Source organism: Pongo abelii, chromosome 1, assembly GCF_028885655.2.
Source record: "Pongo abelii isolate AG06213 chromosome 1, NHGRI_mPonAbe1-v2.0_pri, whole genome shotgun sequence".
Taxonomy (NCBI): domain Eukaryota; kingdom Metazoa; phylum Chordata; class Mammalia; order Primates; family Hominidae; genus Pongo; species Pongo abelii.
In genome coordinates, this window is record NC_071985.2 from 402,546 (window position 1) to 420,096 (window position 17,551).

At 35.4% G+C, this 17,551-nt stretch overlaps 1 protein-coding gene across 1 annotated transcript; it reads left to right on the top strand.

The window, feature by feature from the left end:
• Positions 1 to 10,969: 10,969 nt before the first annotated feature.
• Positions 10,970 to 11,920, top strand: LOC100446008 (olfactory receptor 2G6). The gene has a single exon (XM_002809183.3). It carries the CDS (start codon positions 10,970 to 10,972, stop codon positions 11,918 to 11,920), a length of 951 nt encoding a protein of 316 aa, XP_002809229.1.
• The last annotated feature ends 5,631 nt before the right edge of the window (positions 11,921 to 17,551 follow it).

Below are 17,551 nucleotides of genomic sequence, written 5' to 3' on the forward strand. Positions count from 1 at the left end.
TTGTCATTCTATTCTGAGTTTTTAACCCTCTCGTTTAGCCAAATCTCTCCTCCTCAAAAATGAATAAATGCATTGACTCCAGAAACATTTATTTTTGAGCATCTGTTTTGGAATAGGTGCTATATTTTAGGCATTGGAAAGACACTAGTGATAAAATGGGTAAAATGTTTTATCTCCTGGATCTTACATTCCATGGTAGAGAAGAGATAATAAACAAATAATTGCAAAAAAGTATCAGGAATGATAAACATTATAGAGAAGTGTAAAACAGGGTATGTAGGAGGTATGTTACTGTTTTCTGTTCACTGCTCAGAGATGTCTTCTCTGATAATCAAGACAGCAGAGAAGAGACCTAACTCAGTTGAAGAAATGGGTCACAATGTATTGGAAAGGAGACCACCAGGCAGAGAGAATAGTAATCTTTTTTCTTTATTAAATGTATTAAATGCATTGTGTTTATTGATATGCCCATTAGTTTAATTGTATTCCCTCACACTTCATTTTATTACCTTTATTTTAATTTTCATTTTAAAATTTTTATTTATTTTTGATGAGCAAATAAAATTGTATATATTCATCATGTACAATGTGATATTTTGAACTATGTATATTGCGTGGAATGGGTAAATTGAGGTAATTAACATATGCATCACCTCACATACTTATAATATTTTGCAGTAAGAAGACAAAATCTCTATTTCAAAATAATTTCATTGTGTGGTAGAGTATTTAATATTTTCTATTTAACAAAATTTGTATATTCTATTATGTACAAATATCTATACATAAAACATTTTATAAGACTAAAATATCCTTAATTTCCCTCTTTACACAGTGTCTACTAGTTTCCTAGCATAAGCAAGAACTTAATACCTTCTGAAATATTTGTCTATTCTCTTCTTCCCTTTATCATTCAATTGTAGCCAATATGTTCACCCTGGTGCTTATTAGTATTTCTTTACACGTGCTTTTATATTTTCTCCGTCATCTTTATTATTGTATAATCACTCACAAGCCACGGAGCAGCCATTCAGCTTCTTCCCCATCACTCTCCTTAAGTTCTCTCCTGACTCAGGGTGATTCCCATTTCACATCTTTCTGTTGGCCGATCTTCGTCTCTTTTTGATGGGTCATCAGTTCTCTGAATCGTCATATTTCTGTTTTAAAGTGTTTTCTTGCTTATAAAACTGCTTTATTAAGGATTTGGGGTTGTAGAGTATTTGAAGTTTATATCAGTATTTATCTCTGATTTAAGGCAATAATTTTGGGGTGGATTTAGTTTTTTCTATAGTATTTTTAGAAAGATGTTGCATTTTCTAATTTCATTTTTAAGCATTTGATTTGCCTTTCCAGCTGTTACCAGGTGGATTGCATGGGGCTGCAGGCATTGGGGAATCTTTTCTTGTTTCTCAAGCCCTACAGTTCTGTTGTACGCATTCCTGCTGTCTTCTCCATGTTCATTTCTTACCACCTCCCTACTCCTGGTTATGCCTGAGATGGTGACCCCCTTAGTTTAGGCAAGATTGTCCTGTTATCTCCACCACTTCTTTCCCAGGTATACTCTCTGCATCTTTCTCTTCAATAACCCTAGGATTGCTACCTGGCTCCATGTTCATCAGGCTTGGGTATAGCAGTTTACACTTATGAGAGGCCCCTCTCCTTCTTGGGGAATAATATTTCCTGGTATTTTTTATTATTACCACCACCAGTGACCTTGACTGGGTCTCTTCCCTGCAGGACTTCCTGCTTCCAATATGGAGTTTCTGTACCAATTCTGATGAGCATCAGTGACTTTCTTCCCCTTCCTTACATGTAATTTATAGTTGATGGATTGCCTTTGTCTCCTGATTTCAGTGAAGGAATCATTTGTGCTTTCTTTCATTTGTTTTTGTCTTGGATGTTTATTATATAGTCGGAGAATTAAAGTAGGATAAAAAGATTGGAAGACTATCTAAAAGTTTGTATCAGCAACTAGGACTCCCTTATGTATGTTTGAACAGTTTTGTTCTGTTAGCTTTTGTGAGAAATGAGATGAATTGATGTGCAAAGTGTTATTAGTTAGGGTGCCTCAACAGAGGCCCAGGAAACATTGGAACACCAAAATGGATGGAGCAAACATGAGCAGAACAGAAAAAAGAAATAAACAACAATATGACAATATTAGGGGATTATAATACCCCACTCTCAACACTCATAAACAAATGGACCCAAAAATAAAGAAAATTTAAAAATATCTTGAAACAAAAATGGACAAATAACATACCAAATTATGGGGTGCAGCAAAAGTAGTTCTGATAGCTACCGAGACAGAGAAATGATCCCAAATAAGCAACCTAACTTGGCACTCTAGGAATTAGAAAAGAAGAAAAAACTAAGCCAAAAGTTAGAAGAAAGTTATAAAAGTTAGAGCAGAATTAAACAGAGACAAGAAAGACAAAAGAAAAGGTCAGTAACATGAGGAGTTGGTTCTGTAAAAATGTGAAGAAAATTGGCAAACCTTTAGGTAGACAAACCAAGAAAACTAATAGAGATGACTCAAATAAAACTATAAGTAAAACAGGAGAAATTACAGTCAATACCACCAAAACACAAAGTGTCATAAGAGATTACCATGACCAATGATGTCAGTAAATTGGGTAACATAGAAGAAATGGGTCAATTCTTAGACATATATGTCCTGAAGAAAGAATAAACCTGAACAAGTGAATAAGTAGTACAGAGATTGAATCACCAATAATAAAATAATAATAATAATAATAATAATAATAATAAAAAACTTTCCTTAAAAGTTCAGGACTTGATGCTTTTACTAGTGATTGCTACCAAATATCTAAAGACAGATTAATGCTATTCTCAAACTTTTCCAAACAATTAAAAAGGGTACACTTTCAAATGCATTTTTTGATGCATTACCCTAACACCAATGTCAGACAAGGACGGTATAAGAAAATTACAGGCCAATTTTTTTTATGATCATGCATGTAAAGATTCTCAACACTAGCAAACTGAATTCAATACATTCAAAAGATCATTTCCTTGAATGTTTTCTTTCTTGTGAAATTCTTCATTTTGCTTCCAAATGTCATTTTTCCTTATATTTTATTTTTTCATTAATCAAATTTAATTTTAAATTTTCAAACTAAAAAATCTGTGGGTTTAATAAACATTTTTAATTAACATTTAAAATAAGCACAAGTTTGTAAATTGTATATTTTCTGTCCATTAGATTCTGGTTATGAGTATTGGGTCAATTGCACAGTAAGCTTTTTTATTTTTTTCCAGAAGTAATCTCAGGACCTTAAATCTCCACTGAAACTCTCGAAGTTTAATTGGTCAGCTGGGATTGTAGTCCCTGGGGTGTTGAAAGCATAAATAAGCCATACCTTAAGTCTAGACCATTTATCCCTGTAGGGAGTCCCTCTTCTCGTCTATTCTCTTTCAGAACTACTTATTATTTTAGGTTCAGTGTATGTAGCATATGGTAACTCTATGGGTTTCAGTTTTCTGAACCCCAAATATGCAAAAATATAGAAAAAGCAGACCAGGCATCCCACCTTCAGTGTGTCACTAAGGGAGCATCTCTTCCTCTTTCTCCCCTAATAAGTTGTATATTATTTTCTCAGTATTTTAATTGTTTGCTATTTATATTATCTGAGATTTATCATTGGAATCACACAAATATTAAACCAGGAGACATCACCCAGGAAGAAATTGAGATCACTCACAATATCAGGTATTCTAAAACATGTTATATGAAAATTGTAATAATTTAAAGCATGAATCACAAATCTTGCAGGTAGAAATGTCAACATATTTCTTAATTTTTTTTAAGGAAGAGCAACTTGGATGAATATATGGATGTAAACTTGCTGATCAACTACAGCCAAAAATTACATTGTAATTTTAACGTGTCCCTAAACTTGACCCATTACCAATCCTGATAAGTCTGTGCTTATGATTATGTAGATTTTCAAAGGATTGAAATGTAGTTGCCTTTTCCAAATCTTGACTAGCTTGTCTGACAAGGTAGGATCATGTCAAGTAGATTGGACTCAGATGATCTCTTTATTTTAAAGCGCAGTCTTTGGCAAACACTGATGATAGAAACTCATATGATTTTGTTCTTGTTGATGAATTTTACTTATTATAAATGTTTTTTTTAAAAACCAGGGAAGGAAACATAATGTTAAAACCACTCATTTGTGTCCATTCACATTATACTATAGAGAAGACTGACTTTTTTTTCAGGTAATTATTGTAGTAAAACCTTTTAAGTTTTATTGAGATCATTTGTCATGTCTAAATTTGTTCATTGTAATGTATCCTGAGCTTAATTCAGTGCCTGGCTCGTGATAAATTTTATTTATTGTGGTGAGAGCAGTTAACATGAAATTTACCCGCTTAACACACTTTTTCAGTGCACGGTTCAGTATTGTGAACCACAGGCACGATGCGGCACAGCCAATCTCCAGGACTTCTTCATCTTGTGTAACTGAAACCTTCTACCCATTGTACGATAGATCAAGAGAAGAAATATGTGATATACGGCACAAGACCTATAGAACAGGCAGGGAAAACTTCCGGCATCAGAAAACCTGTTCATTGCTGAGTTCATTCATTATATTCACCTCCTTACACCACAATGCTAACCCATGAATCTAATTGGCTGTGGCAAAACTGTCTTTCATAAACCTACAGACTTTAAGATTTATGGAAAGAGAAAGGCCTGTGGTATCCTAGAATTCTAACATCCACTCTTGGATCATCATTACCACTTAGCTGAGCTTTGCATTGAATTCCAGATAAAGAATATCAAACTCAAGGATATAGCAGCTCTTGAATAATGGGAAAGATAAATGAAGTGTTGGGAAGTGGAAAGATAATCATGAAGTTCAGTCACTAAATCTTGCGCTGACCAAATACCATGGACTTGACATCATAAAAACATAAAATAGGTATAAATAAAAACGTTTATTCTGGGAAATTATATTTAAATCAAAATCAAAAATATGCTCATCTGAAAGACAACAGAAAATGCAGTCACCAAGGGAAATAAAACTAGTTACCAAAACAAAATGTAAACAAAATAAAACTTACATAAACATATACATTCATGCATTCAAAAGTTGCATAGAATTTTATTTAGCCATATCTCAGTATTTGGAATTTTGCAAACACCAAGAGTCGCAATAATAATAATCAATCGTTGTCTCTCACTCTGTTATTTTTTCCTCGAGCTTGGGAAAGATAATGTGTGAGTGGATAGAGAGTGATTTTGGGGATCGGGATGAGACAGTTCTGCTTAAGGCAACTTCTCTTAGGATGGCAGGAGGTAGCAAGAGAAGAAAGGGCAGAATAACCATTACAGTTTACACCATATTTGTAGCTATAATGGCTTAATATAATATGAAGTAATTACTTTCAATTACTTTTTAATAACAGAGATATATACAATATATGTTCCTTAAAATGGTTATCTAAAAGTTTAAGAAATTAAAAATCTTTAATCTTCTGAGAAATCATCTAGAAATTTAAATTTCTGAATTATAGGTAAATGTGTTATGATTTTATCTTTTTTCAAATAAACCTTACAAATATTTTCAATATTGATATTGTTTCATTTTAAATGTGCCACAAAGATGATGCTGTCATTTCATTGTCATTCTAGCAGTAAGTATTCTGAGTCCTTAGCACTCTGTTTGACCCAGCCCTCTCCTTCCAGAAAATGACTAAATATACTCATTCAGATCATATTTACTTTTGAGCATCTACTTTGGGGCTACCACTGCGTTAGGCTTTCAGCAGACACCAGTGATAAAAATGAGCAAAATGTCCCATTAATATGACACTATATTGTGGAAAAGAGAAATAATTGTAAAACATATGTTCAAGATTGTTAATTTTATGAGGAAAAATAAGACAGGATAAGGGACAGATCATTCCTTTTTATTAATTGGTCATTGAAATATTTTCTGATAATCGAATAGCAAAGAAGAGACCTAAAAGAACTGAAAAAATGGGTTCTAGCATATCTGGGGAAAAAGACTCAAGGCAGAGGGAACCGTCTTCTTTTTCCTTTAGTAAGTGTGTTAATCCCATTGATGTTTATTGATATGCCCATTAAGTTTAATTGCATTTTCTCACATTTTGTTTTATGTTATATTCCCTCTTTTTTTCAAAAAAGGTCTTTTTTTAAGTGGTCTATTTTTCCATTTAATAAAATTTTTATATTTTTTCTATTACCTTTATGCCAATACTTTAATAAAGTATAGAAATATTTTTATGAAGACTAAACACTCAGTCATCTTTCCATTTACACAATGTCTATTGATTCCCTAGCATACGTAAGAATACAATAGCTTTCTCTTTTTCCTTTAACATCCAAATTTAGTCAAATTTTTTTAGTGTTTATTACTATATCTTTATGCTTCATGCTTCACTACTTATCAACTTTAAATATTATTTTATTGCTACACAAACTATGAAGCAACCATTTGGCTTATTTTTCATCATTTTCTTCAAATTCCTTCCTGGGTCAAGCTAATTTCCATTTCACATCTTTGTGTTATCTGACAAATTATGTCAATTATCAAGTCTCTGCTTTCTAGTATCTCTGCCTCATGACGGTCTCTCATTGCTAAAATTGCGTATCAAGGATTTTTTCTTTGTAAATTAAGTATGATATTGTATCATGAGTTCTGTTACATGGCAATAATTTTTGGGTGGATATATTTATTCTGCTAAGAAGTTAGCTACTTATTTTTATTTTTTGTGTAGTATTGTTGGAAGGAAACTGAATTTCCATATCTTATTTTTAAGATTTAATTTGCTTTTTCAGTTATTACTGGGTGAATTCCATGAATTTACAGGCACTGGGGAGTCTTGGCAGGTTTCTCAGGCCTTGTCAGACTCATTCTTGCCGTCTTCTCCGTGTCCTCTGTGTCCTCTTCTCTATCCCACCCCCTCACCGTGGGCGGGCCTGGCATGGTGATCAGTGTAGATTAGGCTGCCTTGTTAGCTCCAGCACCTCTTCCCCATGTTGTCTGTCTTTCCATTTGCTCTTTTGATTGCTTCCTGTCTCCTTGTCTATCATAATTGTGCACAGCAGTTCATGCTGATGCGACGACATTCCTCATCTAGGAAAAGATGTTTCCTGATATTTTTGAGCACTGCCACCACCAGTAACTGAATCCCGTTTTTCTTCCCTGCAGGGTCTCCTGGTCCAGATCTTGGTTTTCTGCACCAATTCTGATGTGTCTCTTTCTGCCTTACATGTAATCTGTAGTTGGCAGGTATTCTTTCCCCAATTTCATTGAAGTAATCACTTGTACATTCTATTATTCATTGTCTTGAAAGCTTAGTATACATTTTAAGAATAAAAGTAGAAAGATTAAGATGAATAGTATAGCTAAAGATACATACCAGTACCAAAAGCTTTTTGTATTTGATGAGTTTTGTTCTGCTTGCCTGTGAATAATGGGATGAGCAAGGCAAAGGTTGCAAGGGGTTATCGGTTAGAGGTCTCTCACAGAGGTCCAGGCAGAAAACGGTGTGTGCTAAGATAAAGAGGTAGTGGAAGAGGCGAGGAGAGACACCAGCAAACACACACACATGCATATGCGTGTAACTGCATACAGTTGATAGGAAATTAGTTAAAATCATGCTATTTTCTCAGGACATGATTAGTTAGCTGGTGCATCCATTATTTAGCCTGTGCATTGTAACTGTTGTCTATTCTCAACTTTATTAGCAAAAATAGTAACATAGGGAATGAACAAAGTGCTTTGAGGATCAAATGTTTTTTTTTTTTTTTGTCTTTTCCCTAAATAATTCTAGCTCAAATAAAGATTGTTTTACACAATTCCTGATCACAGAGGGTTTTTGTATAGCTTCATTCTCTTAAGGAAAAGAAAGTCTTAAATTCCACAACTTCTGACCTCAGAGAAATCTACATGTAGTTACAGAAATAAGGCAATCTCCTAATTGCCTCCTAGTTATATCATGTACACACACACAAACACACACACACACATAAACATATTGGAAAGTTACAAAAAGTTGTAATTAGAGTGTAAGTTGCCTATTAGCTTAATATTTGTTCAGTTTCTCTTTTTCCCCTGCTACTAAACTTACATACAATTAAAAAATCTGATTTGGCATCATCTTTTGTGACTTCAGAAGGTAGGGAAGCACTTTGTGCTCCACACGCAGCTGTGTGTAACTTTCCTTAGTTGTCTTTTTCACTTACTTTTAAAAACTAATTTTGCAAAAGCGTTCCTATTTCTCCACATCGTCTCCAGCATCTGTTGTTTCCTGACTTTTTAATGATTGCCGTTCTAACTGGTGTGAGATGGTATCTCATTGTGGTTTTCATTTGCATTTCTCTGATGATGACCAGTGATGATGTGCGTTTCTTCGTGTTTGTTAGCTGCATGAATGTCTTCTTTTGAGAAGTGTCTGTTCATATCCTTCACTCACTTTTTGAGGGGGTTGTTTTTTTCTTGTAAATTTAAGTTCTTTGTAGATTCTGGATACTAGACCTTTGTCAGACAGATAGATTGCAAAATTTTTCTCCCATTCTATAGGTTGCCCGTTCACTCTGATTGATAAGTTTCTTTTTCTGCACAGAAGCTCTTTAGTTTAATTGGATCCCATTTGTCAATTTTGGCTTTTGTTGCCATTGCTTTTGGTGTTTGAGTCATGAAGTCTTTACCCATGTCTATGTCCTGAATGGTATTGCCTAGGTTTTCTTCTAGGGTTTTTATTGTTTTAGGTCTAAAATTTAAGTCTTTAATCTATCTTGAGTTAATTTTTGTGTAAGATGTAAGGAAGGGGTCCAATTTCAGTTTTCTGTATATGGCTAGCCAGTTTTCCCAACACCATTTATTAAACAGGGAATTTTTTTTCCCATTGCTTGTTTTTGTCAGGTTGGCAAAGATCTGATGGTTGTAGATGTGTGGTGTTATTTCTGAGGCCTGTGTTCTGTTCCATTGGTCTATATCTCTGTTTTGGTACCAGTACCATGCTGTTTTGTTTACTGTAGCCTTGTAGTATAGTTTGAAGTCAGGTAGTGTGATGCCTCCAGCTTTGTCCTTTTTGCTTAGGATTGTCTTGGCTCTACGGGCTCTTTTTTGGTTCCACATTAAATTTAAAGTAGTTTTTTCTAATTCTGTGAAGAAAGTCAAGGTAGCTTGATGGGGATAGCATTGAATCTATAACTTACTTTGGGCAGTGTGGCATATATATCCAAAGGATTATAAATCATTCTATAAAGACACATGGACACATATGTTTATTGTGGCACCATTCACAACAGCAAAGACTTGGAACCAACCTAAATGCCCATCAATGATAGACTGGATAAAGAAAGTGTGGCACATATACACCATGGAATACCATGCAGCCATAGAAATGGATGAGTTCATGTCCTTTGCAGGGACATGGATGAAGGTAGAAACCATCATTTTCAGCAAACTAACACAAGAACAGAAAAGCAAACGGTGCATGTTCTCATTCATAAATGGGAGTTGAACAGTAAGAACACATGGACACAGGGAGGGGAACATCACACACCAGGGCCTGTTGGTGGGTTGGTGGACTAGGAAGGAGGGATAGCATTAGGAGAAATACCTAATGTAGATGACACTTTGATGGCTGCAGGAAGCCACCATGGCACATGTATACCTGTGTAACAAATCTGCACATTCTGCACATGTACCCTAGAATTTAAAGTATAATTAAAAAAGAAAAATTAATTTTGCTTTGGCTTTCGATGTAATTCTACTTAAACTATTATACATATAGAGTAACATATACACACATTTCATTTTACAAATTCTCCATTTTATTTTGACTTGGCATTTGACAGTATCACTTTGATAGTAGCTTGTGAATATTAGTCAAGATTTGTATAGAGGTTGGGTACAGTGACTCATGCCTGTAACCCCAGCACTTTTGGAGACTGAGTCAGGTGGATCACTTGAGGTCAGTTGTTCAAGAGCACCCTAGCCAACGTGATGAAACACCATCTCTACTAAAAATACAAAAATTAGGCCGGGCACAGTGGCTCACACCTGTAATCCCAGCACTTTGCGAGGCCAAGGCAGGTAGGTCACCTGAGGTCAGGAGTTCCAGACCAGCCTGGCCATCATGGTGAATCCCCATCTCTACTAAAAAAAAAATATATATATATATATATATACACACACACACACAAAAATTAGCTGGGCGTGGGGCCTATGCCTGTAATCCCAGCTACTTGGGAGGCTAAGGCAGGAGAATTGCTTGAACACGGGAGGTGGAGTTTGCAGTGAGCAGAGATTGTGCCACTGCACTCCACCCTGGGAGACAGAGTGAGATTCCATCTCAAAAAAAAAAAAATACAAAAATTAGCTGGGCATGGTGGCACACACCTGTAGTCTCAGCTACTCTTGAGGCCGAGGCAAGAGAATTACTTGAACCCAGGAAGCAGAGGTTGAAGGGAACAGAGATCATGCCACTGCACTCTAGTCCAGGCAACAGAGCAAGACTCCATCTCAAAAAATATCTATTTATATAAATATAAAATATTTGCATCCAAAGGACATTGGGTCAATTGCTTTACTACATCTGCATAAATACATCATTTGAACATGTAAATCTATCAGTGTAAAAATGGGCAAAGTGCAAGAATATGCAAAGAGTGAATAAATACAAATATCAAATAAAACAAATGTTAATACTTTTGTTGTTTGAGTAAAATTTTATTCAATAAAAATAGAAGGAAGTGGCATTTCCCGCCCATGGATTTATGTTGAGGAAAGTTCTATAGGTCTTCACAACACGTTTTAGGAGATATATAAGGAAAATAATAGGAAAATAATCATACTGTAAACGATTGTGGATTACCAATGTTGACCTCATTACTTTCTCTCCCCCAGATATTAATCACTTAGTATTTGAAGCTGAAGTGTCCTGAAGTTGCAGGAAAATGGAGGAAACCAACAACAGCTCTGAAAAGGGATTTCTTCTCCTGGGATTTTCAGATCAGCCTCAGCTAGAGAGGTTTCTTTTTGCCATCATTTTGTACTTCTACATCTTGAGCCTTCTGGGGAACACTGCCATCATACTAGTATGTTGTCTGGACTCCAGACTCCACACTCCAATGTACTTCTTCCTCAGCAACCTCTCGTGTGTGGACATCTGCTTTACCACCAGTGTTGCCCCACAGTTGCTGGTTACCATGAATAAGAAAGACAAAACCATGAGCTACGGTGGCTGTGTGGCCCAGCTCTACGTGGCCATGGGGTTGGGCTCATCTGAGTGTATTCTCTTGGCCGTCATGGCTTATGACCGCTATGCTGCTGTCTGCCGGCCACTGCACTACATAGCCATTATGCACCCCAGGCTCTGTGCGTCTCTGGCCAGTGGAGCATGGCTCAGCGGCCTCATCACCTCCCTAACTCAGTGCTCCCTCACTGTGCAGCTGCCCCTCTGTGGTCATCGCATACTGGATCATATTTTCTGTGAGGTGCCAGTGCTCATCAAACTGGCCTGTGTGGATACGACTTTCAACGAGGCAGAACCCTTTGTGGCCAGTGTAGTCTTTCTAATTGTCCCGGTGTTACTCATCTTAGTCTCCTATGGCTTTATCACCCAAGCTGTGTTAAGGATAAAATCAGCTGTGGGCCGCCAAAAGGCCTTTGGGACCTGTTCCTCTCACCTGGTTGTGGTCATCATTTTCTATGGGACCATCATATTCATGTACCTTCAACCGGCCAATAGTAGATCCAAAAACCAGGGAAAGTTTGTTTCTCTTTTCTATACCATAGTCACCCTACTTTTAAACCCCATTATCTATACTCTGAGAAACAAAGATGTGAAAGGGGCCTTGAGGACCCTGATACTGGGAAATGCTGCTGGACAAAGCCACAGGGACTAGGAAACACTGGAATTCTAAAGAAGTGAAGCACGTCAAGGCAGAGTGAGGGTTCATCCTCCCCAGACATTCCTCTTGTCAATCCCAAGCCACAGGGACTAGGAAACACTGGAATTCTAAAGAGAAACACGCAAGGCAGCGTGAGGGTTCATACTCCCCAAACATTCCTCTTGTCAATCCCAAGACCACAGGGACTAGGAAACACCTGGAATTCTAAAGAAGGGACACACGCCAAGGCAGCATGAGGGGTTCATCCTCCCTAGACATTCCTCTTGTCAATCACAAAGCCACAGGGACTACGAAACACTGGAATTCTGAAGAAGCGAAGCACATCAAGGCCGCATGAGGGTTCATCCTCCCCAGACATTCCTCTTGTCAGTCCCAAGACCCTATGTTCTATCTGGAAAAAATTGTTTGTCCTTTGTCCACCTGCCATCAAGGTTCAGGTATCCATGATTTCTATCTAATGTGCCAGCCTATCTGATAAACTTCTACTAATGCTTCAAAGCTCAGCTGAAATGTCACCTACACTCGCTAGCTGTCCTGAAACACCATCCTTCTCATCCTTGTGCAGAATTAACTGTTACATAATGTTTCCATAGCAGTTGAGCCACACTACCATTTCTACATTTCACATTTATATATAGCTTCTGTGCATCTACATGTGTGTGAAAATATATATATGACTAGGCAAAGCAATGTATATAACAGACAAAAAAATATTTTACCAGAATATGTCATTTTTAACTAGAGAATGGAACCATCCCACTCTATTGGCTTACTTACAACATGAGAGACACAAATATAATTCAGAGTTGGGACACCTTGGTTCCACAGAATTGTGGGATGCAAGTAATGACTGTCATATTTTATTAAAGGAATAAAATAAGTAAACTTGCATTAAGGAGGTTGATTCATATATGAAGTTAATTCCCTTTTTTATTGAAGTGTTTAAAAGTTGAAAGTGCCCAGAGTGTGATGTTCCCCTTCCTGTGTCCATGTGTTCTCATTGTTCAATTCCCACCTATGAGTGAGAATATGCGGTGTTTGGTTTTTTGTTCTTGCAATAGTTTACTGAGAATGATGATTTCCAATTTCACTGTGGGGTGGGGGGAGGGGGGAGGGATAGCATTGGGAGATATACCTAATGCTAGATGACGAGTTAGTGGGTGCAGCGCACCAGCATGGCACATGTATACATATGTAACTAACCTGCACATTGCGCACATGTACCCTAAAACCTAAAGTATAATAATAAATCATAAATAAAAAGAAAGAGAAAAATAAAGCATGTTACTGAAAAAAAGAAAAAAAGTTGAAAGTGCCATATACTAAAATGTAATTATTTCTGGCCTTAACCTCTGAAAAAAGTTACTTACGTAATTTTATATTTTAAAATTTGAAACATGGATCCCACATATAGTCTTCTGTTAATGATCATAGTTATAAGTTTGGCTTCCAAAACAGTAAAAAAAAATGAAATATTTAGAAGCATGCTAATAATAAATGTATTCTTATATTTGACCAAACATTTTCTGATTTAATTCTCTCTCTGCATATCTTTGTCTTGACCTCTTTCTCTTTTTTCCCAAAGAGACTGAACTTCAATTTGTCAGTCTCAAGTATTTTAAGAGAACTGTGCAATTACAGAAAAAAGTGATTTAATCTGTGGTTGTAATTTTACTTCATATTCTCATTATGATACACCTAAGAAAAAAGCAAGAAAACATCAATGCAGATGAAGAGTAAAATGCAGGCAGAATCTGTGGTGGAAGTGGAATTTTCAAGTGATTTAGACTTTTTTTTTTCCAACAGGGTCTTGCTTTGTTGCCCAGGCTGTAGTGCAGTGGCTCAATCATGGCTCACTGCAGCCTCGACCGCCTGGGCTAAAGTGATCCCTCTGCCTCAGCCTTCCAACATTTAGATTTATAATAACAGAAAATAAAACTAGCGCTCATCTATAATTCATCCTTGTGTGAGAATACTGTAGCCTGTCTACAAATGTTAAGGATAATGTTTGGACCTGCTTCTCCTACCAAAGCCTGGACTGAAGGCAAAATGGCTGCACACACAAGAACAAAAAGGCATCAGGAGAATTCACTAATGACTCAGGCTGCCTCTTCACAAATACCCTGTCCAACTGGCACCTCTTCAATGTACTTTAACAAACAGAGTGATGAATATCCAATTTAATAAAAACAAGAGGGAAATAAGCCTGGTTAAATTTATGTTCTAGGATATTCTTATGTGATTTTTCTCCTTCAGTAATGGAAGGAAGAGTTGGGAACTGAGCAGAGCATGCTGAGGAGGGCATGCTTTTATTTACAATATGCAAGTAGAGAAGTTCTACAGGAAGCCTCACATGTACAAATGCATTATTCCTGATAACCCGAGCAACACAGCATAGGGAAAAATGTACCTGTGTCGGAGTCTCAATCAATTTGCACAGACTATGGCCCCAGGGCAAAAGATGTGGTATTTAAAGAAATAGCTCCAAGTGAAAAGCAATGATATGGACACAATATGTAGAAAAAACTACATATGAATTGTGAAACATTTTCAAAGACAAACTCACATTCATTTAAAGTAATATGGAATACAAATCTCATTGAAAGTAAAATCAAATTATTACTGTACCCAGTAAATTGAAACATAATTCAGAATAAAAATATAGATAGAATAGTGTAAAGATGGTAATCTCAGCAATAAACAGATAGTTATTTGTACCAAAAAGGAAATGAGAAAATAGATGATATGATTAATAAGCATACGGAAGGCAAGCTAAATTACTTAACTGCAGATGAAAATGGGAACATTAAAAAAAAATCCTGTTACTTTCTTGAATTGAGTTTTTCTATGATATGGATGTGTTTATATTGCTTTTGTAATCGTCATACACATATAATTTCATACTCTATATTATTGTGAGCATTTCTCTTCAGAATGAATAATCTATAAAAATATTCACCATTTATTAAAAATCTTCCCTACAATTGAATAACATGAGTATTTTCTCTTTTAAATAACTGTATTGAGCATACTTTTACATTTGTGAATATGTTTATAATTATGTATTTATAAGGTATTTCATAAATACAATTGGTAAATCTAAAACAAGAACACATCAATTTTCACACTTTATTGATCTGCAGAACAGGTTTTCAATGGATACCCCAAGAAAAAAACTATCTTGCTTAATTAAATGACAATTCAATATTGCAATTATTTAAAAACTATACAATGAGAATGCTGAACTATGTATATTTCACTCAATGAAACAAAGGTTTATTTTTTAAGAAATAAAAAATAAAATGATTTTACAAAACATGAATATTAATGAATTCATGGAAAAAAAAAACCATGTAGGACCAGAGCTCAGAGAAGAAAAACGGAAGGCACTCACAATCATTAGTAAAAGAGACAGAAGCATTTTATCCTTTGAAATCCATAGACACAAATACAGGATTTATAAATAGGTTTGTTCGGGATGATTAGCAGAGGAGCTGAACAAGATGACCTCTCGTTCCTAATACGTGTGAAGAAAAAAATCCTCAGTCACTGTAGCCTTTCCAACAGGGTAAGGCAAAGCTATTCAGTCTAAGGAAGGACAAGAAGTCTCCACAATGCTCTGAGGAGAACCCACAGCTAAGCCTTGTATGTCACAGGGAATCTCAGGAAACAATGAGATAAGGCGAATAGATATCCTTTTACACATGAGATACTAATATGAAAGATTGCCACTTTTTAGAGCAAAACCAAACTCATCAAAGAAAATCTCTGAAATTAAAACGCAAAAAGGCCAGAAAAAATGAAAAAAAAAAAGAATTACTAAATATCAAAGAATAATTATTCTTCTCCTCCTTTTCATTCTTCGTCTCCTCCTCCTTCTTTTTCTTCTGAGAAAAAGTTCTGTTCTATCACCCAGGCGGTGGAACAATCACAGCTAACTGAAGCCTAAATATTGAGGAATTATTCTAAATAACATAAGGACAGAATTTTCTAAAATTTTCAAAGTAGTGGGAAAAGAAAAGCAACTATGATTTTTTCCAGTTTTATTAAGATATGACTAAGAAATGAAAATAGAATATTAAGGTGTACAATGTAACGTTTTAACATATGTACACATTGTGAAATGATTACCAGAATTAAGCTAGCTGACATATTATTTAACTCACATGGCCACAGCTGAAAAATAGTTTCGCAAATGGAACATAAAGTCAATATATGAGCCCTGAATATTGGATATATGTGTGTACATGCATATATAGGTGTGTGTGTTTGTGTGTATGAAAAAAATGTTAAAAGAGAGGCAGTGGTGTGCTGGTAAACCATTTTCCTCAAAAAAACAAATCAATCTGTAGGATTCGTAGTGTTTGCTGATTTCCATAGTGTGAATACTCCAGCCTTGACTAAATCAAAATTTTCAATGTGAGTCACTGACCCCAGAGTTGGGAAAGGATATGCACTCATCCCTGGTGAGCCAATGCAAGCCTGCTCCAGCACACCGCGGCACAGATGAGACACTTCAGAAGACACAGAAGACACTTCAAGGAGCAGCAAATGAAGAGTGCTAATAGGACAAAATGATAGAAACCATTTTCCTGAGGTCAGGAGAGATGCCTGTCCTCAAATTCACAAAAATAATCGATGTATTAGCCTAGGTCAATAAGTACAAAAAATTAAAAATTCCAAACTATTCGTATTGTGGTAACACTAATGAACATAAAAATTATGCTTTTGGTGAAGAATCAAAAAAAACCTACCAATAAACAAACTAGATTTGCCTGGAATATCTTATCAGAAACACTGGATTCTAGAAAGAAGAGTATTAATAATTCTGTATGCATGTAATGTGGCACTGAGAAAGTAATGCCAGTGAAAACTGGGGCATACGAAGCTTAAGATGGATTACTACATACATTACTTCTCTAAAATAATTATGTGAGACTATCCTAGATTAAAGAAATATATTGATTGATGAGAATAATTTGATTGACAAGAAACTATATTTTGCAAAAAAATTAATACTATTGGTCATACCTAAATAAAGTTTCATTTAAAGTTTGATATGTAATGTGTTTTTAAAATCTGGGACTAAAATTCTAAAGGAATGAAGTTAAAAGAAGTGAGCAAAGCATAGAAAATAAGAGTAAAATGTGTTTCCATTTAGGGAAAAGATTGTGTGTGTGTGTGTGTGTGTGTGTGTGTGGTGACTCTATAAATTTGAATACGTATGTTATTGTAATATTTGTGTTGTCATGCCAAACAAGTGAAATGGACATTTTCCAAACCAATGAAAAAAATAATACTGTGAAGGGAATACAAATTCAACATTCAAATATTAAAAAAAAATTAAAAAAGACCAAGGACACGGGCTAAATGAATGTAGAATAACAAAAACATATTGAAATAAGTATAAGTCAAACTATATATTTAACCACAATAATATACAAAATAAGTAAATTCAATTGGATTAAAAGTTATCAGCAGGCATAGTGAATAAATGAATATAATCTAAATATACATTACTTTGAAGGGAGACTTCCATAAATATCTGAAAAAAAAAGTTTAAAATAAACATGACGTAGCATTCAACAGAATATGAAACAGAATATTGGAATAGAAATGTATTGG

Coding starts and splice junctions, on each gene's coding strand:
- LOC100446008 (XM_002809183.3), top strand. CDS start 10,970: ATGGAGGAAACCAACAACAGCTCTGAAAAGGGATTTCTTCTCCTGGGA.